This window comes from Haliotis asinina, chromosome 8 (genome assembly GCF_037392515.1).
Source record: "Haliotis asinina isolate JCU_RB_2024 chromosome 8, JCU_Hal_asi_v2, whole genome shotgun sequence".
Classification (NCBI taxonomy): domain Eukaryota; kingdom Metazoa; phylum Mollusca; class Gastropoda; order Lepetellida; family Haliotidae; genus Haliotis; species Haliotis asinina.
Window position 1 is genome coordinate 27,135,083 of NC_090287.1, and position 24,264 is coordinate 27,159,346.

Consider the following 24,264-nt stretch of genomic DNA (forward strand, 5'->3'; position numbering starts at 1 on the left):
TCAAATGAACTTCTATTGTACAGTTGACATGAGATCTGAAATTATCTGGAGTGACAATGCTAGACATTCACTGCTGTAGTCAATAAACGCAAAGATTTCAGATAAATCAAGTTATAGTACATGCAGTGACTACCTCATCATCACAAAAGATAACACATAGTAGACCCGACGCCTGATAATGTATCCTGAAAATGATCTTTCAGATGTTAAATGAATTAGGTTATCCAGCACTGACAAACTTCAACAGATAACGCCACAAGTGTCTTACTTTATTGACAGTGGTCGTACTAATGATGGACGCGGAGGTTTACAGTGTGAGCCGATTTACCCAAGGTAAAGGACTGTGAGAGGGAAGGAACTTCCTTCCCGTTGACCTTGACCTTAATGGTGTAGTCGCCATGAAAACCACGGACTTTAAAGTTCTTGCCAGATTGGGAGAGCTTGTGGTTTTCGTTGGTCATCCATTGTTTCTCTGTGAGGTCAAGGAAACGTTGACCGGCGGCGTTTATCTGCAGCAGATGAAAGGGATGTAGACATGTGAAAGAAATTAGATATCCATTTCGTGATAGAAATAGTGTATATTAGAGTCAGTGGAACTATAGGATACACTAAGCTTTAACACATTCATGTGATCAAATCTTTATGTACTATAACAGGGTGCTGGAATATCATCGATGGTTTTCTTTGGTCATATATTTTTTCTCTGTGAGGTCAGTGTAACGTTGGCCAGCGGCGTGTATAACAACGTGTGAAGGAGCTGTATTTATACCGAGTAAATACACAAATAATCCATATCAACGACAGTGTAAATATAAGATACACCCTCATCTTCAATGATTAGCGAAGGCCGTAATTTACACAGGCACAAGTAATTCACAAACAGTTAAAGCTTCGTAAAATATCAAGACCACCCATTCCTAAGCAACACATGTTTGTTTCTGGTTCCTAAAGGTCTGCATTATAAAACGGAGAAAAGCCAAATTAAGCGTCCTTGCGCTTTCTAATACCACATTTAATTTCCCAAACATTGGTTGCAAACTAACAATAGAACATTATTGAGATTCTTGTGAGGTAATTAATATATTTATACATTCTGTTCGTCATACCTACCCTGAACTCATTTCCAGACACTAATGTAGCTGGATCTCCTCTCCAGTCTCTCTCGCTCCAGAATCCCCAAAAGTAGTACCAACATAAAGCATTATGAACACAGCCATGCAGAGTAATCATCATCATCATCATCATCATCATCATCATCATCATCATCATCATCATCATCATCATCATCATCATCATTATCATCATCATCATCATCAAAATCACATTTCAGAAACCATTGCCATAAGTATCATCAGTGGTGTCAGTATCACCCACATATGAACATTTTACTTACTTAATAAGAATATTTTTTATTTATTTCGTATTGAAATGACCATAATACAACTTGTGAAGTTTAATACCAGAACGGCTAAATAGAAGGACTATATAGGGGCAATATAATAAATGTATTTGCTTGGTGTTCGAGCTACCTTGATCAGTGTTGGGTCGGGTTCAACGTTTTCTCCAAAGTGACACTGGACACCAACTCCATAGAGGCCGACGTGTGCGTTCTTGAATCTAATGGCCTGGTCTCGGTAAGCCTGGATAGATAATTGAAACACATTTTAAGCCTGCAATGGAATACAATACACTGTTCAACAAAAAAAATCAAGCACAAAGAAGAAAAAAGAGAAAAAACATTACACTGATCTGTTTCATTGGCAATTTATAAGTTGGCAGATAACAGTAAAGGCAGGTTGGAGTGTGAATGGCAACGTCTCCATTCAGGATTGGTGCGACGTTTTGGTATATTTCCTTAAACCGTTGTCATACAAGCTCGAAGTGAGACAGCACAAAACAATAACTATAATAATTAATAAGAACAACAACAGAAAATGACTACGAATGAAAGAGATTTACAACAATATGGAATACGTTTACCTAACGGTTTTTCATTCATTTATTCATACTTTGTTTCAGTAAAGGGTGACCAAATCCAGTGTGTATGCATATGAAGCAGCAAAATGAAGGAGTAAGAATATACTCCGAAACATTGTGTTCCTCGAATAAGGAAGTTGACATCCGTCCTCACGGTTATGTGCATGACATCTAAACGCCTTTCAAAGACAGTGGAAGTGAAACACAAGAACAAATATTTTCCGCAACAATACTCTGTTGACACTTACGCTAGTAACCAACTTAAAGTAACTAGATACGTAAATGATATGTGCAAGGATACCAGAAGGTTTAACCAGATTACTTCAAGTCTTACCCCAGTCATCCCGCCCGATGCCACAACACTGTAGTCATTGAGGAACATTTTAACATTTGGACCAGCTTGTTTAGCGATACGGAATATTTCTAGGTCGTAGTCTCTATCGTTGAGAGTGTTCTGGAACCAGAAGCCGTGGAGGTTCTCGTTGTTGACGTCCCAGTGTTCCACGCTGTGAGGGTACATCATTTATAGAGCTGACTTCAAGATAGTAAAGAACGTCTTTCTTTAATGATTTAAAGAATCAGAAACATAATCCAGAGAAAGCCCATCCTATCAATAGAATGTGTTTGAGACACAGATATGTTCTAGATGCTTAAAAAACCTAAATGCTTTGCTCAATTTTTGTAATCTTAAAAAAGAACCGAATTCCAGTTGGTTTGACTGCAATTTGATCACCTGGGTACACCAATTATTCCACACATCAAACTTGATCCTTGGGTCACATCATATTTGTCAGTAGCAAGATAGCCACTTACTGAGTTACATATTCGAATTGTTGGACAGTTTGTCAAGACTGAAAGCAAATGTCACCTGATGTTTACGTCCCTCCCTGCCCCTTTTCTCTCGATTTGTAATGTATGTAATTTATAAGATCTTTGAGCAAGAACCAGGCTTTCACGTGAACACATAATTCTACTGGAATGAGCAAAATGAAAGACATTTATATCTGACGACAATAGGAATTGCTTCAACCTTCTCTTCATGTGGACATCTGACGTTATAGATACTGATTCATAGACAATGCCATATCCGATGGTCTCAGCCTGCTTTATGCAGAGATTTCTTTTAAAAGTGAAAACGTTGTATGTAAGTGATATTCTAGAACTTACAGGTTCTTGGTTCGTCCAACAATGTCTTGTATATGGTGTTTTACGGTGTCCTTCAGTGTCTGACCACGGAGAGCTTTAACCCACTGTGGAACAAATTGATCCACAGACCAAACAATGTTGTGAGCTCGCACCTTGATTCTGTCGGAGAAACACCCCAGTGTAGATTATTGTCGTTTTCTGTAGGTACTACAGGGTACTATAAGTCTGTGGATATTTCCACTATATTTTGATTTGGAATACTGGTATGTTGTGCAGTCTTTTTCTCGGGTATGTAGGGGGAACTAACTTGCATCTCACATTGTATCTCAATCTTTAAGAAGACCAGCAATTGTGTGGAGATCATTGTCGCGCTGGATACAGCTTATTGTTGCAGTGAGGTGAATATATACAAGCTCTGCTGTGTTTACTACTATTATCACTGTCTTTGTATTATCGTGTCTTTCAATTTAATTCCCAGGCAATTTTATACTGTCGCTATACAAATTGCATTGATTGTTTCACTTTTTGAATACAGCTATACCATTGAAAGATTTACAAGACTGATACAAAGCAAATAATGAGGCCAAGGATGAAACAGATGATGAGGAGAAATCAACGGACAATGTGACAATTTGTTTCATTCCTTCATGTTTCATCTGTATGGATATACATTACTTTTTCTCATATGCACTGGCACTGGCTAGTGACATGCTTGCAAAATATATTGTTTTGTTGTTTATATGTTGATTTTACACCAAGTCGTTTTATGGACTTTCAACAAGGGCATCAACAAGTAACAAATATCAGTTTGTAAACTTGTTCTCACCCGTTGGATCTCAATTTCTTGATGGCGTTGATCGGTACGTCGTAGTTGATGTTACCCTGTTAAAAACAACAGTTGTTTGTAATGCATATATGTCTTCTTTTTTAAGGCTATATTAAAGAAAATAGATTTCTAAGACCGTTCCACAAAGCAATCCGAACGTTGAGACAATCATGGCTTTCAGGATTGTTGGGTTCAGAATTGATTTTTACTGATTCATTCTTAAATTTTAATTGTTATTTGCCATGTTACGCTCAACAGAATCTGTCTTGATGGATAATCGTGTCGGGTTTTTCACTGATGGTTTATGAACTCGGCTTCACCATTGCTCATACGAACATACATGGTCATGCCGGACTAGGGGTATCCATTTATGTGGGTATTTTATTCGGAGTTACAACCAACGATTAAAGACCCAGTTGCCAAAGGTTCCTTGTCTGTGGGTCAAGGTCATGTAGCGACTGCAGCAGAGAGGATCGGCAGGCTCATCCGATCGCAGACACTACCTTCTGAGGTTCCAGCGAAGTCCATTTGAGAGCATTCTCTGTGACTGCCCAGTTGAAGTGCTTGTTGATGAACGATATGTATCTCTGGTCGCCATGGAGATACTCGCCACAGTTTACAGCGGTTCCGAATGCAAACGATTTTTTTGTTTGAATGACCTGGAACGAAAATATGATGACACGAGTGTTTGGTCAACGGTTTCTTGAATACTGTTGATTAAATAGTTTTAAAGATAACACTCACGTCAATTTCAACTTGATTGTCGGAAATGCCCCCAGAAGTAGTGACGCTGCAATGTATTATAAAGAAACGTAAATGGTGCCATTTATAGATGAGTTCAAGCGAAGTATAAACATATAGCTTATTACCGTTGATAAAAATATCGTTTATATATCGTTATGTCTGTTGTATTACAGGTTTGATTTTAGCAAACTTAACATTAAGACATCACCTCTGTCTCAATAAGCATGAAGAAACTACTACCCCGTTAACATAGTAGGACGGCCGTTCTGATTTCTTTGCGTGTTCTAAAAATATTTAGAACGTCTCTGAACGCGCGAAGTAAGCACGAAGAAGGCAGAATTATTGCGTAGGGCACGCAGACGTCGCAAAAAAGAAAGCACAGATGTCGTCGAAAGCACGCCATGTAACAGGTCAGCGGCGATGCCTCTATCTCCTTTGCGCTTTCTTTGTTCGCCCTTTGAGCAACCAATAACGTCGTTAAACAAAACAAAACAAAAAGAAACAAAAAACAAGCAAACAACCCCCCCCACAAGCAAACAAAAACACCAAACAAACCAGAAAAGAAACAACCCCAAACAAACAAACAAAAGAAACACATAAAAACAAAACGAAACAAAAACAATAACAACAAACAAACAAACAAAAAACCCAAACAAACAAAACACATTTTGGGAGATTTATTTTTCGTTTCTCTTATCTCTATATGACAGGATGATATCCTTGTGACTTATGTCAAGGTTAGATAATTGACAATTGGTCACCTTACTGAAAGCTGTTCGTTTGCTAATTTGTTTGGTTGTTACAATATTCCCGCCTTGTGGCGGCTGTCTGTTAATAGTCGAGTGTGTATCCGATAATTCAGTGTATCGGCTAATTCACCACGAGATATGGTGACACAGCATGTGTTTTTGAATAACTATCACACAGTGATGATACCGGGTGTTCGCGTGAAGGTGAGCGGATCCTGGCCCACCTTTGGCACCCGTCATTAACAACAAAGACCAGTCAACTGTTCAATTGAAAAAGTGTGGGAACGCATGTTTCAAATCAATGTAGGGAATTGCATCGGAGACAAATTTGGTCAATAATGGAATAACTGTTCAAATATCCCCGAAATGTCACGTTTTGAAAGCTTTACTTAAATATTGCAACTTTGATCGAAAGCCTTCTGAAAAAAAGTGTTATCTTCACAAAGAAACCCTAAACCACAGGAGTTCTCTCTTACTCAAGCTCCAATAACAGACGGACATAACCTACTGAAAGTTGATGTCACTTTTCCTCATCCTCTCTATAGTGGCGTCGGATTCTGCACGCCAGTGGGTATTGGCTACCAGGGGAGTTATAGACACGGAATCGGTCACAAAGTTTACACCAGGTGATGGGCCTTGGTAATACACACTGGATGATTTTATACCTATATTTGAAAACAAGGAACAATCGAATTACAAAGCAATGGAAAACACATTTTACGTCACATGTCCATATATATATATATATATATATATATGTGTGTGTGTGTGTGTGTGTGGTGTGTGTGTGGTGTGTGTGTGTGTGTGTGTGTGTGTGTGTGTGTGTGTGTGTGTGTGTGTGTATGTGTGTATGTATTTATAAATGTGTTGAATTTGTGCGGTTGTCAAGTTTTTTTTTCTCAGTTTCTCACTGTTTTTGTATAGAACTTTATCATGTTGCTCAGAGCAACAACCGTCGGAGAATATTTACAGTTCAGGATATGTTGGATGCATGGAATGTTTCAAGACTGCTTTGGTTCAATGAAATGCCAACATTACCCCCAGAGGGAGCGTTGAAGTCTCCGGTGAGGTGAATCCAACCGTCAGAGGATCTGGCGAGAGGATGGCTGCCGACAGAGATGTATGCTTTCTTTCCACCTACAACACAAAGACCACATGCTGAAATATAATTACATTTACACAAAAACAAAAATGTTGTATTTTGTTATTAGAATTAAGAAGTATGACCAGTCTGATTGCAAGATTGGTTGGTGCAGAAAAAATGTTATACACTCGTACAAAAGTAAAAAACCAGAGGAGGCACTTTAAGTTTCGACTAATGGAATAACCAGTAATACGCCTCGGTCAGCGATCATATTCTATTAGAAAAGGCAAAGGAATTTGGTAACAAACTGGACGTTCACGCGGGTAGCTTTACCGCTTCAAATCTCGTTACTCAATCTCAAAACATGTTCACCAGGGCGAAAAAGTCAGGGCCGACGAAACAGGGGCAATTAGTGGTCGAGAGAACCTGAAGACAGTTTTGAAAGATTACCACGAAAAAGACATCCTCAACATTGACGAAGAGGGTTTGTTTTATAAAGTCGGTCCAAACCATACCCTGACAAACAAGAGCATGATTCAGACTCGACCATTTACAAACTCTGCCACATTGTACGAAAATTACTGAATGCGGGATAAAAATAAGCTCACTCACGTATATAAATGAGTATGTTTTTTAAAAAATCAGTGTGTGAAGTATTGTCTCATAAGTCAAAAATACCAACTGCAAATTGTTTCACCAATACGAACATGAATTTACCAATGTGAAAACGCTAACACAATAGACTTCTTACTCTTGATCGAGAAGTAAGCTACAGAACCTACTGTTAAGGTCAACGGACACCTCCAACTCGATATTCTGTCCTAGTTGCCCAGCTTTGTCGTTCAGCAGCTTTACCCATCCTTCGACCTTATACCGTCCATTAGGCTTAAGGCCACTGAGGGTCTGTGATGGCCCTTCGTAATAGTGATTTCTGAAACATACAGATGATATATTAAATGGTCAAACCTTAGTAATCCTAAATGCCCAAACATACAACAAACTGGCTCTGTTTATATCATCATCAATCATCATCATCATCATCATCATCATCATCATCATCATCATTTCGGATAGATGGCCATGAGCCAACAGTACAACATGTGTAAACCATGCACATGAGCCACACTGAGAATATGCATCTTCCTACATAAATAGATATGATTATGTGTATGATATGATTTTTGCTTCGATAAACCATTTAAAGAAAGACACAAAGTCTTAAGAGTCCGTTCATATCACTTGTTTTCACTAACTCAATAAACATTTGTACATGGGGGTAATTACGACAGTATACTGGTACATATCTAACACGAGAGTCATTGTAAAGAGGACATACTACTATAATATGGAATTCATACCCTAGTCCATTCACACAGGAACCGCAAAGCGCAGATTCATAGTTTTGGGAGTATGTATATGGTTTAACATTAAAAACAACCACGTACGTATACATTACAACGAAGTTTTGTCAAACATCTCAGTAAACCTCACGTATTTATATTCTAAAACGTTATGAATTAAAGACTTGTTCGCTCTGATTGATGTCTTTCCAAAGATATATTTTATTTTACAGAAAAATATCGTTTTGTTGCTCAGAAACGTATTGATTATTGATTGTGGAGGAACATGTTGTAAAGCAGTATCAGTTTTCGTATCCACGCTCATGTACATATATAGGAACCACCACTGTAATAATGGAACTTTGTACTGCACTGTCTTTCCTCAATGGGGAGGTGGCGTTTTAACGATTTACCTGCCCGTGGCCTTGATTCCATGCTGTCCACTATGGTGATCAGTGGTCAGCTCGCAATTTATATTCCAACAGTTCCAATGATCCATTGTTTCCATGTTTCCATTCTGAACAATATTTTGCCCCATAGCGAGGGACAGAAGACACAGCAGCACCAGACACGACATATCAGGGAGAACACAGCCACGACACTGAGTAACAGGTGACTGTCTTAAAAATGCCACTGCATATCTTATCTCTGGAATGTCCACTGCATACCATTCAGTGTAAAAGCTACTAAAACACGTGGATCCAGCGGACATTTAATGAGAGCAAGACTTTGAACATTTGAAACAGATTCATCCCTACTGGACGGTTTTGTTGCCCATTAGCCGGATTTGTTGTGAAATTAATTCATCACTAAGGAATTCCTTCCCTGTGAAGAACTTATCTTTTTATTTTTATCCTCATACCGGGTTATTGCAGTTATACAATAAGTGTGGTCAACTAGAATGAGCACACACACACACACACACACACACACACACACACACACACACACACACACACACACACACACACACACACACACACACACACGCACGCACGCACACACACACACACACATTTTGGGACGCTTAAATAGATTGATGCAAACATTGTTATGGTTAGAATTTTACCGTGACAAAAGGTGCAAGAAATCCCCTGCAAACCAGCAAAACAGAACAACGACAAATCTAAAACATTCAAATATTGTATTATTAAGAAACGAGAACAAGTTATACAAAGTCACAAGTCAATTTTACAATACCGTTTCAAATAGAGTACAAATGAGGCAAAATCCAAGGCAATGGGTCACATAATATATAGCAAACTCACCAAAGTCTTGATTTACACAGAGAGTGAGAAACAGTTATGCAGAATGTAACACAGCGAACAGCCAGGCAGTTGTTATGTAGATCCGGCGTTGATGGAGCAGGTTGATATTACTCCATTTAAACTCTGTGTGTCCGTGTCCGTTATAGCATTTATATATATATTCAGTCATTTCCTGAAAGTTCGAGCACATACAACCATCGGCACTAACGATGAATGCTCTAGAACAGTGGTAGCCTCGTGTTTATGTTTTTCAAAGGGGGGTAACTCGTAAGTATTGCCTTAGAGGGGTGCCGCTTAAATAATTCTCTGTAGGAAATGTGGCCCATAATATTTAACACTAAAACCTTAAATATTGTCACCGAATTACAACTACCGGAATAATAATTAATAACAACTCAAATCACGGAAAATACACTCTCGTAACAACATTCTTCACACACACACACACACACACACACACACACACACACACACACACACACACACACACACACACTTTAAGATACATGCACTACCAAGCACGCTTACATAGATTGATGCAAACATTCTTCACACACACACACACACACGCACGCACGCACGCACGCACACACACACACACACTTTAGGACACATGCAGTACCAAGCACGCTTACATAGATTCATGCAAACATTCTGTAAACACACACACACACACACACACACACACACACACACACACACACACACACACACACACACTTTAGGACACATGCACTACCAAGCACGCTTACATAGATTGATGTAAACATTCTTCACACAATTCACACACGCACGCACGTAATTTCATTATGGAATTTATGACGTAATCGAGGATAAAAGATGCCAGGATTGCATGCCCCTCACCGAAATATCGCGATTGGACGTTTGGAAACAGGAGAGTCCCAGTCTGCACGGTACTTCACGTCCACCGTAGCATCATATCTCGCTTATGACATCGATGTACCCCTTCAGTATATTCATCCCGATGGTGGAAGACCAAGAGTGATAACTCCTGGTCAGGATCTGTTCATTCAGGAGTTTCACCTACGTCACCGATTTGCTCCAGCAGGACAGGAGCCTGGTCTTCGACGAATTTCCGAAAAAAACACACAAGAAGTTCGAGCACCTGTCCTCATACGACTACACCGACAACGACGTGTCCAGTGGTGCTACAGGGTACAGGCATGGGACCTGGGGAACACATGGTACGCGTTGGTACAGAGATGAATTGCGTTTCCGAGTGAGTGAGTGAGTTTAGTTTTACACCGCACTAAGCAAGCGTCCAACTATATGGCGGCGGTCTGTAAATAATCGAGTCTGAACTAGACAACATAATGTTCAATAGCATGACCATCGATCTACGCAGTGGGGAACCGATGACATGTGTCAGCCAAGTCAGCGAGCCTGACCACCCGATCCCGTTAGTCGCTTATGGTGTGGGGAACTATCGCCTACTCGGGCAGATCAGAGCAACTTATGTTTCAAGGCAATCTTACATCAAATCGCTACATCGACCAAATCATGCGCCTTCACCTTCTCACACAACTCGTGTAACAGGTGTCTATCTCGATAGTGCAAACGTTTTTGTCCTTCACTGGCCTTCCAAATCGCCTGATCTAAACCCGATCGAGCATCTGTTGAACGAACCATAAGCGCCACCATCGTCCTCAGATACTTGCCAGAGCGTTGCAGGAGGAATGGCAAAGAGTTCCCCAAGCCAAAATCCGGCAGCTTGTACAATTCCTTCCAGGATGGTGTTGAGCAGTGATGACTGCAAGCGTTGGTGTCACCAGGTACTGACCTGAACTCTCCATTGTGTTCACAGTGAGTGAACAGAAAAAAATGCTTAATTAAAGTTTTAGTTTTAATATTACGATTTATTACCAAAATGAGAATTTAGATGAATATTGAGTACAAGAGAGTGGGTGAATATATTTGTATGCAAGTACAAAATTCAAGCATGCTGAAGGACTATGAGAGAGTTGAGAGAAAATGATTGATGATGCGAGACGTAACACAGAAGACGAATTATGACAGGTAGAAGATCAGTCAGTTCGTACAATGATGGGGGCGGTTGTGTGTGCGCGCGTGCGTGTGCGTGTGTGCGTGCGCGTGTGCGTGTGTGTTATTCTAGTCGTAAAAGCGTTTGCTTGCCACGGGTCCGAGTCCCCAGATTAGTGCGATGAGTGAAGCCCATTTCTGGTGTTCCGCGCTGTTATTTTGTTGTTATATTGCTAAAATCGGCGAAAAACAGCAGTGGAGTCAGCTAGGTTAGGTCATCATGAAAACCACAAAACGTTGTCCATAATCGATGAGCAGCTTCGTAGACAGGGCCTAGATTTTCGAAGCGCTCATAGCACTATGACAGTCGTAAGTTAATGTTAATGTATGGCATTTACGACTATCTTAGCGCTAAGAGGGCTTCCAAAATCTAGGCCAAGATCTTGCTTGGTTGCTTCTCCTTTCTTTGGGTAGAATTTCATGGGGAACCTCATTTAACACACAGTACGGCCATTGGTACTGACATTAAGGTCTTTGACGGTTACATCAGATCATTAAGGATAAATCAACCGTTAAGACGTCATTTATATTTATAATTAGCTGAATGAAACATACACTGGAACAGTTTTAGTGAATTGTCATTACTGTTTTACATTGTGCAAATAATACTTTATTGACAGCGATTATACTAATGATGGACATGGATGTTTACAGTATGAGCCGATTTACCCAAGGTAAAGAACTGTGAGAGGGAAGAAACTTCTTTCCCATTGACCTTGACCTTAATGGTGTAGTCGCCATGGAAACCACGGACTTTAAAGTTATTGCCAGATTGTGAGAGCTTGTGGTTTTCGTTGGTCATCCATTGTTTCTCTGTGAGGTCAATGTAACGTTGACCGGCGGCGTTTATCTACAACGTGAAAAAGAATAGCATTCATACGATGTCAATACACAGTTACCTCTATTTGCAACGACAATAAGGCATATTAACGTCAGTGCAAACATGAGATACACAGTCAGCTTGAAACATTCCCCCCAATGTTTGTAATGCCTACCCTGAACTCATTTCCAGACACCAGTGTAGCTGGATCTCCTCTCCAGTCTCTCTCGCTCCAAAATCCCCAAAACATGATTCCTTCAACAGCTGGATGTCCATAGAAAGTCCTCAGAGCAGTCTCGTACCAATCTGCTCGTTTGTGTTCATCAGCATTTATGACATCGAGTTCAGTGACCCAGATAGGAACGCCAGCTTGGGCTATGGTATCTAGATGTTCCTGGCAGTAGCAACATAAAGCATTATGAATATGTAAAATAATCATTACCATATCCATGTGATAATTTAGATCTACTCAGTTAGAGTAGTTTGTATCTGTGATAATCTGTTTGTTTTACTGTCCTTCGTTGTCAGGTTTTATAATCTTCTTTTCCTTGTCTATAACTTGATTTAGTCACGATATAACTGAAATATTGCCTAAGTGACTTTCAGTTTTAACTCATTCACTCACATATTAGCATCTCCTGTCGTATGAACGCCACTAACACGCGGACATATTACTAAACTTAAAAAGAGTACTTTTCATCATTTGTCGTGTTAAAGTATCAATAAAAATTACAACATAGTGGTAAATAGATAATTCTGTACCAATAATGACATTTCCTTTGTTGTATTACCTTAATCAGCGTTGGATCCGGTTCAAAATTTTCTCCAAATTACCTTAATCAGAGTTGGGTCCGGTTCAACATTTTCTCCAAAGTGACACTGAACACCGACTCCATAGAGGCCAACGTTTGCGTTCTTTGTCCTGATGGCTTGGTCACGGTATGCCTGAGCAGAAAAGTTAAACATATTTCTAGAGTACCATATAGATTAAAGCAAGAAAAACAGACATAGTATACATCTTTTAATGATTAATTTAGTCATAGCTATGTCTTTCAAGGATGAACAAATTCAGTTCAAACACAATTCAAAAACGGTAAAAGAAACAACCAAGATTATATTATACTGGATACATTTGAATTTGATAAAATGTAACAGAAGTTTAACTGTGCCCCCAGCAGTGAAATACACAAAAAACAAGAACATAATATCCAATATAATACAATGTGCAATGTTCCAAATATATTTAACATATATTTCAGTCCTACAGAATTGTAGCAACAGTTAAACATTTTTACATTAAACTCCTTGATGAATGTCACGGAATGACTGGTTGTAGTAGAGTACATGTAATAGAGTACATGCAGTAGAGTACATGCAGGTAGTAGTATATATATATTTATTGAATCCATGTAATATGACTGGCATTTTAGAAGTTGGGAGGTAATAAAAGCAACCTATTTCGTCCATGACAACTTTTTCATTTTTTCATTTAGTTTCGGTGCGACGTTTCTGTACTTATCCTTATACCGTTGTCAAGTACAATGTAAAACAGCAGAAAACAAACACTCATGATAATTCAGTTGATTAAAACTAAACCATAACAAAACAAAGGGTATGCATGAAAGGGATTGACAGCAATAAGGAATTATAGTTTTATACGCTGAATATAGTAACGAAGTAACAAGTATAATAGTGGTGTGGACTTTTACGGCGATCACATGCAGTAGCATATACAGGAAACGAAGAAAGGATTACATAATGTTTATTTGAATTTGACAACTGCACTGGAAAGTTAACTGTCCAAAAATGATGACAACGAACAAATATTTTCTGCCCAAACACTCTATTAACCCTTACGCTAATATCCATCTTAAAGTGGCGAGATATATACGTAACTGAAACATCCAAAGACACAAAAAGTAGTAACCAGTCTCAATTCTTACCCCAGTCATCCCGCCCGATGATACAACACTGAAGTCATTCAGGAACATTTTAACATTTGGACCAGCTTGTTTAGCGATACGGAATATTTCTAGGTCGTAGTCTCTATCGTTGAGAGTGTTCTGGAACCAGAAGCCGTGGAGGTTCTCGTTGTTGACGTCCCAGTGTTCCACCCTGTCAGGGTACATCATTCACAGAGCTGACATCAGCGACATAACACTATCAACTTCTTAATTAAAATTTCATGAAAAGAACACAAAATTGTACCATCAGGCTAATGATTCAAAGATTCGGAAAACGAATCCTGAATATAATTTGAAGTCAGGTTTAATGAGAATGCCCATTACTGGATATGATTTAGAGGTTGAAAATAGCAGAGAGGTCGGGCGGTGCTGGCACAGTCTGGCCGATAAGGTTCATTATCAGTTAATCATCAGCCAAGGTACCCTTGTCTCCTCTCCCAGGAAGATCTGCCTAGTCCAACTCATCAGAGACTTTCTAAAGAATATGTAGACTTACCAACACTGCAGCCTTCTAGGTGTCAGCAGAACAGTGCTATCGGTATAGAACACGGGTACTCTCATGATCTGGGACCCAACCAAAGGCAACAATGGGGAGTCAATGTACTTGGTATGCGAGGTTTTCAAAGGCGAGGTCTGCTTATTTAGCATGCTTTCCCCAAATCTTACCAATCACATTGTTACCAAAAGGGAGAGAAATTTCATTAACATTTACTAATTCACTGCTTTTATGAAAAAAGGACAAGATCAGAGGAGAATTCGTGTATGGATCTCGGAGTCACAGACATGGCGAAAGCTGTAGTAGAAGCAACGAGCCATGCCATACATCTCTGTACAGTACGTAGCCATCGACAAAATCAACTTCAAATTTAAGATTCTGCCCAACAGCTTTGGGGGGCTTGAATGCCTGTGGAATTCGTTTCTTTTATCATTAATACTGACATGCCCTACTAGAGGATCACCCGAGCAATATATATGGTCAAAAGTACAAAATTAAAGTCATGAAGATCCTCCACATTAAACAAAGCCGACCTCCAGAATTAATTGGCAGATATACCGATTAAGAGAGTTCCGAGGATGGCGGGCTCTGTTGTCAGCCATGATCTTTTGTTCAATCAACTGTTGCAAAAGTATAGAAGACTGGCACGGCAAACGTATTTGTAGCTTTCACCTTGTGTCCAACCTTTAGCTTTAAGCGAGATTAATACTCAAGCTGCATTTAAATCCGGGCATTCTGGTGCTTGCCTCGAACTAGCCTTCCAAGACAGGTGCATCGTCCACAAGATGCTCAACAACTCCTCTCTGTAATTTGGCATATCATGAAGAGTAGTAATTTGGTCATACCAAATGTCATGCTAATATTAGAAAAAAACTCGACAAGAAGAACTTTCTCTTACAGCTAAAATATTTTGATATGATATTTTGACTGGAAACTTACAGGCCCTTGGTTCGTCCAACAATGTCTTGTATGTGGTGTTTCACTGTGTCCTTCAGTGCTTGACCACGAAGAGCTTTTACCCACTGTGGAACAAACTGATCCACAGACCAGACAATGTTGTGAGCTCGCACCTTGATTCTGTCGGAGAAACACACCAGTGTAGATTATTGTCGTTTTCTAGAAAGTACTACAGGGTACTACATGTCTATGGACATTCTCGCTATTTTCTAACATTCGGGAATCCTCTGGAGGAGTCTTTTTCTTATGAATGTCGGGAGAAAAAACTGGCATGTCACATTACCAAGAAGACCAGTAATCACCCCGGATACACAGACTATTGCATAATCACCCCTGTCTGTAATGCTATAATCACTGCTTGTGTAAGGTCTTGCCTTTGAATTTATACTCCTACTCAAGTTTGTACTGTCACTGTAATACCCTGTTTGGACTTTGTATTGCTTTTTAAACTTTTATATTTTGGAATACTGACTCCCAATAATACTATATTACGTTGTTATGATTACGCAATGCCATTAATATTGCGTTGTTGTTTGTTTGTTGGTTTCACACCAAATTCTTCAACAGTAACAAATGTCAGTTTGTAAACTATCAACAAATAGTCCTTCTTGACAAACGTCTCACCCGTTGGATCTTAACTTCTTGATGGCGTTGATTGGCTCATCGTAGTTGATGCGACCCTGTTAAACACAAGAGCTTTTGGTAATAATCCTTCTTTCATAAAGCAATAGTAAAGAAAATTGATACCTAAGTTCGTTTTCAGAGCGATCTGAGCGCTGAGAGGATGGTGGATCCCAAACTTTGATACAGCTTTTCGACAATTGTACCACTGAGGTCGCTTTGTCGAATGGTGTGCTCGACAAAGTTCACAATATATGAGTACCAGCAGTGTGAGAGTAAAATGTGCTACGCTGATGGGCGACATACTTTTACTGGCTTTCAGATATTGTACCAATGTGAGGATTCGATTCCAAAATGCTTTTTGCTAATAACTGATGATCATCAATGTTTCTTAGTGGTCCATTTATATATTTTTACTGCTAATTTGTGTCTTCACCCAATATTATTCTATAGATAACTGAGACCGGTTATTCGCTAAATGTTTTTGTGTAACGACTCGGCTTGATCATTGCCCTTTGTAACATACAGACTGACATGATGCTAGCAGATTAGGAAGTGTGATACTCAGATCTACAGCAAACGAATAAAGACCCAGTTGCCATAGGTATATGTGCGTCAATGAAATGTAACTTCTGCAGACTAATCCGACCACGGGTACTACCTTCTGAGGTTCCAGCGAAGTCCATTTGAGAGCATTCTCTGTGACTGCCCAATTGAAGTGCTTGTTGATGAAAGATATGTATCTCTGGTCGCCATGGAGATACTCGCCTAAGTTCACAGCGGTTCCAAATGCAAACGATTTCTTTGTTTGAATGACCTGGAACGAAAATAATATGGCATGGGCGTGGATTTATCCGTTTCTTTATTACTGCTGTTAAAAATAGGTTTTACAGATAACACTCACGTCAATTTCAACTTGATTGTTGGAAATGCCCCCAGAAGTGGTGACGCTGAAATATGTTACGAACAAACATTATTGATACCATTTATAGATGTGTCAAAGGGAGGTGTATGGCTTATTTCCACGGATACATGTACGTCAGTCACTCTAAGGACAGTTTGAAAATATCAAACACGTTATTATGTCATGTGTTTATTGGATACTTGGTAGATTGTTAATTTATGATTTTTGATTGATCACATTATTTTTTGTTGCATTATCATCTGAAAGATACAACCAGATATATCAGCTAACAGTGATGTTATCTGTGTTACCGAAACAAAGAACCTAAAATCATTGATTATTCTGTTTCTACAGCTCCAAGAACAGATTGGCATAACCTACTGAAAGTTGATGTCACTTTTCCTCATCCTCTCTATGGTGGCATCGGATTCTGCACGCCAGTGGGTATTGGATACCAAGGGAGTTACAGACACGGAGTCGACCACAAAATCTACACCAGGTGACGGGCCTTGGTAATACACGCTGGACGACTTTATGCCTAAATGAAAAAAAAGACCGATCGAATCATTAAAGAACGACGAAACTCAATTTTTGGTACTCTTTTTACCACTGCATATGAAAGACTTCTGGTTTGTCATTAACGGAACACCATTTTTTTTTTAAAGTTGGTCGCCAGAGCCCTACAGTGACGTCACAGAAGGAACGATTTTCAGTTAGTTGTATAGAAAATGTGTTGGAAGCACGTCATTTTGCTGATTTCTCGGCGTCACCAAAGACATGCCGAATTATTGTGTTGCCGTCAATTGCTCCTTGGGGTCGGGTGATGGTGTGACTATGCCCAGATTTCCACCGGACCCCATAGTTTGTGCTTGAATTGGTTGTTAGAGTGTGTGAAGCGAGCGTTGTGAAAGCCTGTGGTACATACTAAATCGGATGGTTCGCCCCCTACCACGCTTCCAGGATAGAAAACGGAGTTCAAGTTTCATCGAGTTTATAAAATCAAGACTGCTTACTACACATTGCTTACCAAAAGGATGAGGTTATGGTCGAAGTGACAATATTATCGTAAGTAATATTATATTGACCCCCCGACGCACTTCCAAGAGTGAAATTGTTATGTTATAAGTAATGTCATGTAAACTCTTAATGTCAATCCAAAAATACATATTTTTACTACCAGTGAAAAGTAATTTTGATTTTGTAAGTCGGTGAAAACAAACTTAAGTAGCATTCATCCTCAGACTGGGCGCCGCCATTTTTGAAAATCGTGAAGTCACGGGCTAAAGTCCGTTAGAATTATTGAGATTATGCTTTGTTCTAATCAAGTTAGAAAATCAAAAATACTTTTCACTAGAAGTTAAATATGCATTTGAATCATGACCAAAATGATTTTGCATGATACAACTGCAAGCAATATTATGTTGACTCCATCTCTTCCAAGAGTGGAACTGATATGGTATAAGCAATGCCATGCAAAATCCTATTGTCTATCAATAAAATACATATTTTACTACCAGTAGAAAGTAATTTTGATTTTGTAAGTCGGTGAAAACAAACTTAAATAGCATTCATCTTCAGACTGGGCTCCGCCATTTTTGAAAATCGTGAAGTCAAATCCATTGGAATTGATGACATTATGGTTTGTTTTCATCAAGATAGAAAATCAAACTACTTTCTACTAGTAGTTAAATATGTATTTGAATCATAACCAAAAGGGGTTTGGATGACACAACCTGTAACATAGCCTAAGCGAGATCGGTGTCGAAGTGAAAATACTGCGCGATAAGTTTCTTCACTTGCTAAATTTACTTGGTTTGTAACGTTCACTCACCAGTATGTAGACACTTGTCAATATACGTCTTTATAATTGGTCTCATAATCATAATTACTTTATAATCATACTTGTATGCATTTTGAAACTTAATAAAAAGAAGCGATCTGCGAATGTATAAAAGGATTGTAACATGTAGACATTTTATAGTTTGCCTACATGAATCATAATTCGCACGCACGCCCTAGTGTATGTCATCTGCATCAATACACTTCACGGCGAAAACGATGATTCTGTTGAAAGCTACGACAACTTAATAAGTACAAAATCAAAATATTAAAATTAAAGTTATAGGAGCAATGTGAGGCTATTACCTTGTTCGAGGAATGTATCAATCAATATTCACAAAAACGAGTGATATATAATTCATCTGCAGATTTCCCAAGTGATGTGTCTTTTAACAGTCTAATGTACGAAAACGTGATGTATCGTTTCAGTTTTTTCACATTGCTGTATAGTCTCCTGGCAACTAATTGCATAATGTGCGTCATTCTTTTAAAAAAAGTTATTTACTTAGCCAAGAATGAGCAATCAATCAATGTATTGGCGGTTAATCATTTGAAAGAAGTTAAGGGTGTTGTTTTTACATAGACACAGACACAACAGAGTGTATTCAGTATAGATTAGTAAATGTACAGACATAAACAGTACCTTTTGACAAATCCCCCATTTAAATTCGCATAAAAGTAATTAATCAATCAGCGTACAAGAAATGCCAAATGGGGGCCTTTGTCGGATAATCTAAGTGGCGTTACCATTAAGTATACCTGTTTTAAATTCATTAACTGAGCATGATGTGAATGATGACAAATTATGTGTAGGTTTATACCACCTAACACGGATTACAAACTAGCGACACCAAATGATTTTGACAGAATCGTCTATGAAAACAAGGGTTGTAACTCGAAAACTAGACACAGGAGACAAAACTAAATGATAGTAGATTGTGAGAATATGAAGCTTTCATTTTTCACAACAGCTTTCGCGATTTCAGGTTTGTACAAACTTGTAAACGAAATAGTTTACTCCGTGAAATGTAGATGGAGTCTGCATAGCCCCTCGTATCTATACCTACTATTACGTCACGGAGACGAGCTGCTCTGATTGGTTGAAATTTCGTTTGAGAGAATTGTGCACTGTTATCAAAAAGGTCGATTTAAGATAATTAAAGATCGAAATGAGGAGTTTTAATGACGGGGTTTCATTTATAGCGATGCCAATGAGTGATTTATGCATTTTCATCCCCTAGAGTATATATGATCTTTAAGCAAAGAAAACGCATTTCATGTCATATGTTTTATTTTCACATTGTACCCTTGTTAGGTCTTCGGCGTGGAAAGCGAACGCTTTACCCACTAGACCACCCTGCCACAATTCATCAGTAACAACTGCAACTGCCATGTTCCTGCTATACCTGTCAACGTGTGAGGTCAAGTTCATCCTACTTTTCATAGATAAACCAATAGTTTACATAGGAATTTTACATTTATAACAGTCAACCTTTGATAAAATAAACCCAGTCATCAGAAAACTGGTTATGTCAAGCAATCTAATAACCAGGAAATATGGTTCTTGTCTAACAAGAACAATGTTAATACATCTATTCCGTATTTAGCGTAGAGACCAGGTAGTGGTAGGTAATCGGTTGGCATCGTCATTACTACATTATGGATGTACTTAACATAAAGGTTTGTACTGAATGGTGATTTTATCATTTGAAACTCACACACATGTAGACGTAAAAAAGATTTTCCAGGACGGGAAACGGAACGTAACCTACCCCAAAAGGCTTTCCATGTTGCCATTATTTGTAACTGAATAATAATACTATATGGGTTATTTCCACACTATAACACTATGAATGACGAGTTACACATTTCTGAATACATGCAATGTTATGCAACTACATTTGCTGATAATAACACGGCTAGATGAAAAAGAGCACATCCCGAGAAATTATGAAATAAATGTAAACTTAGACTAAACCAATATAAACCATAAAGTTATTATGGCTAGACCTTAGATGTGTATTTATTTTATATTTAGCATCCTTAACAATGATCAGCACTTAATTTCCAGTTTCTAATACCACCCAATTAATGTCGACTTCATCATAACACATTTCTTTATATCCGTGTCTCTGTAATGGTGGGACAGTCACTCGGAGCCACGGGACCTCTTTTGAAGACCATTTGGAAGAAATGGTTCTCATTCCACGCTACGAACGCTGACAGAAAACCCTCAACTTTTTGAGCAGCCACTGCTGCTAGGATTTACAACCCGTCATATACTAAAAAATAATCTATTATTTGACTTCGTGTGTTGGCCTGATACCGTTATTCAAAGTTCTGGGCTGTTTTGGTTCGACAAAATGATATCGTGCTATTAAGACATTTTTGTATGGTGCCTTGTGATATTTTTAACCAGTTCTAGTTTTTTGTGAACACGAAATATCGTATACATCATGGCAAGAACCATCGGATAATATGTACAATTCAGGTTACGTTGGGTGTCATTGTACTTTAGATTGCTTTAGTCAAACAAATTCCACATTACCCCCAGAAGGAGCGTTGAAATCTCCAATGAGGTGAATCCAGCCATCGGAGGATCTGGCGAGAGGATGGCTGGCAACAGGGATGTATGCAGTCTTCCCAGCTGCAACACAAATATTGTATCACTTAAAACTGTATTGTACTTATACAATGAACGGATGAATGGACGGATGACACCTTCCGGCATATGAGATTGCAGAGCTGACAGTTAATTTTCACACCAAGATTAAAACGGTAACGCAATCACGCTTCTTGTTCCTGACTGAGAAATGAGTTACAGAACCTACTGTTAAGGTCAACGGACACCTCCAACTCGATATTCTGTCCTAGTTGCCCAGCTTTGTCGTTCAGCAGCTTTACCCATCCTTCGACCTTATACCGTCCATTAGGCTTAAGGCCACTGAGGGTCTGTGAAGGTCCTTCGTAATTGTGATTTCTGAAACATACAGAGTATTTTTGTGATATGGTTAAATCGTATTAATCCTACATGCCAAAATATACTGCAAGCACACGTTGTGGTATCTTGTACTATTTAACAACATAACTATCCTAAACAATATGAATTGTCTGGATTATCATGAGTGATGCCTTTCAAAATACAGTTTTACCACAGAATAAAGGTTGTTTTTGCTCTGACACGAATTGAACATTGATTATCGAAGCAAGTTTTGTAAAGTAGTATGAGTTTCTTATTCACGTGTATATAAATAAGTATATACCACTTTTGAAATAATGGAATTTTGGATTTTTTCCCTCCATTGGTAGGTGGACGTTTTCATTTATTGATATACCTGCCCGTGGCCTTGATTCCATGCTGTCCACTATGATGGTCATTGGTCAGCTCACAATGTATATTCCAACAGTTCCAATGATCCATTGTTTCCATGTTTGCATTCTGGACGATATTTTGGCCCAAAGCGAGGGGCAGCAGACAGAGCAGCACCAGACACGACATATCTGGCAGAAAACAGCCACGACACTGAGTAACAAGTGGCCGTTTTAAAGATTCCATTGTAGATCTTATCATCTGGAATGTCCATTGCATACCATTCAGGGTGAAAGTTACTATAAATACGCATACATTCTTTAAGTGCCTGCAGCCTTGCGGCGGGGGATCACGCGTACAAGAAATGAGAGATATGTGGAAGTATTTTTAACTGTTGAGACCCCACCTTTCACTTTTGGTATGTAAGACAATGTTCTCAGTTTACCCGTGTGTGTGTGTGTGTGTGTGTGTGTGTGTGTGTGTGTGTGTTCATTATTTTTTATCCATGTGTTAAAGCGTGCTGATGAGAATTTGTGATTGAGTGTGTGCGTGCTTGTTTGTGTATGTTTGAGTGTTAGGCTAGAATACGTGTGCATGCGCGCAAGTGTGTTAATGTGCATATGTGCATTTTAGAATGTATGTCTGAAAACGTGTATATGCATATATACTCCAGAGAAGCCTTTGGCCATGTGGCTATGATACCCATACATATGAAACTAAGTGGGTATTTCTATTTTCAAGAGGGTATCTATACTCTTAGGTACCCACCATGTTTTTTTTAAATCCTTGTATTCATATATTCACTAATGCATTTATTCGCCTATTTCCATGTTGTCTTAGTCGTGTGTTTTCTAAAGCTGTAGCGGAATTGTGAAGAAAGAATCTCAAAGTAAAACGTTCCGCAGAAAACTCTATAGTGACACTACGTTGTCATAACGTTGTGACGAGCTCAGTCAACTTGAGCACTGCTTGTACCGATAACGTCAAACGTCGACTATATATACAAATAGCTACTATCGGAAGCTAACTGTCCTCGGCCGAAAGGTATTAAAAGTCGTAGATGGGAAGATTGCTTACCAGTATGGTTGCAGACTTGATTATGATCAATTTGTTAGTACTTTTTCATTACTCTTGGTTTCACCGACGCTGTAAACGTGTTAAACATACCGGGAGCCTAGCATTAGTACTCACGTCTTGCAGATGCGCCGTGATATGAATTCAATGCTCTTCAAACCAGTGTCCAGTTCACCACACCCATAACTGTTTAACAATTAATGTGTTTGCGTGTTACACCACGCAGAAAGAAAAACAAAAGTTCTCAAAAACACAACTTACTAATACTACACAGTAAATGTTATAACCAACTCAAAGGGATCAACGTGCGTTATAACCGTAACGTGATATAAGCGTGTTCGTTATAAATGTGGTGATGTTATATAATTATAGACTGGTTATGGGGTCAATATCTGTTTGTATGGACCCGCAAATGGTAATATTTAACGAGGTCGACGTCCGAGGTTAATGTTTCGTTGCGTGGGTCCATAAAATCAGGCGTTGACCGAATTCTCGAGTCTATAATATTATTGTTTTATTATGTAATTACAGAGAAAAGCTTCTAAAAACCAAAACATGTCCATTTAGTTAAGAAAAAGTAATTCTGTATAAACTACAAACCAATAACATTATGTTAACAATAGTGTGACATGTGAACAATGGAATGATGTCATAGCTTGACGTCATAGTGCTCTAAAGTCAGTATTGAAGTCAATATGCCTTTCTGTCGACGGTCACGTGACCGCCTCTAGACCGATCAGGTAGCCGGACGAATCTGCTTACATAATGATTAACAAGGTTTACAATTGTGATGAATGAACACAGCAGTAGTGCATGTAAATATTCAATATGCATGTCATCACATAGGTCATAGGATTGTGTTTTAGTGTGGCTACTGCACTTGATGATACAGTGATCAACAAAAACCTCATGTAACGTTACCAAACACAAGGAGAAAGTCATCCTCATCTCCCTTTCACCTGTACGTGGATCTTACATAGATTTTGCGACCTGTGTGAATAGAGATTACAAAACGAGTGTGTGTTGAATATGGAAAATATTCCAACTAGATATAAACGTTTTGGTTTATTCACATGCGAAAGCT

The 24,264-nt window shown here is 38.8% G+C and overlaps 2 protein-coding genes across 2 annotated transcripts; both read right to left on the reverse strand.

Moving 5' to 3' along the window:
• Positions 1 to 287: 287 nt before the first annotated feature.
• On the reverse strand, positions 288 to 8,443 carry LOC137295193 (anti-sigma-I factor RsgI6-like). Its single transcript, XM_067826513.1, has 12 exons — positions 8,280 to 8,443; positions 7,309 to 7,457; positions 6,481 to 6,579; positions 5,951 to 6,107; positions 4,694 to 4,739; positions 4,453 to 4,608; positions 3,950 to 4,005; positions 3,145 to 3,282; positions 2,312 to 2,483; positions 1,530 to 1,640; positions 1,111 to 1,179; positions 288 to 509 (listed from the first exon to the last, which is right to left on the reverse strand). The coding sequence occupies exons 1-12, from the start codon at positions 8,441 to 8,443 to the stop codon at positions 288 to 290; spliced, it is 1,539 nt and encodes a 512-aa protein (XP_067682614.1).
• Positions 8,444 to 11,808: 3,365 nt separating this feature from the next.
• LOC137294760 (anti-sigma-I factor RsgI6-like) lies at positions 11,809 to 22,295 on the reverse strand. Its single transcript, XM_067825868.1, has 12 exons — positions 22,132 to 22,295; positions 21,628 to 21,776; positions 21,345 to 21,443; positions 17,339 to 17,495; positions 16,958 to 17,003; positions 16,715 to 16,870; positions 16,057 to 16,112; positions 15,415 to 15,552; positions 13,959 to 14,130; positions 12,850 to 12,960; positions 12,191 to 12,409; positions 11,809 to 12,045 (listed from the first exon to the last, which is right to left on the reverse strand). The coding sequence occupies exons 1-12, from the start codon at positions 22,293 to 22,295 to the stop codon at positions 11,824 to 11,826; spliced, it is 1,689 nt and encodes a 562-aa protein (XP_067681969.1). The 3' UTR covers positions 11,809 to 11,823.
• Between the last annotated feature and the right edge of the window lie 1,969 nt (positions 22,296 to 24,264).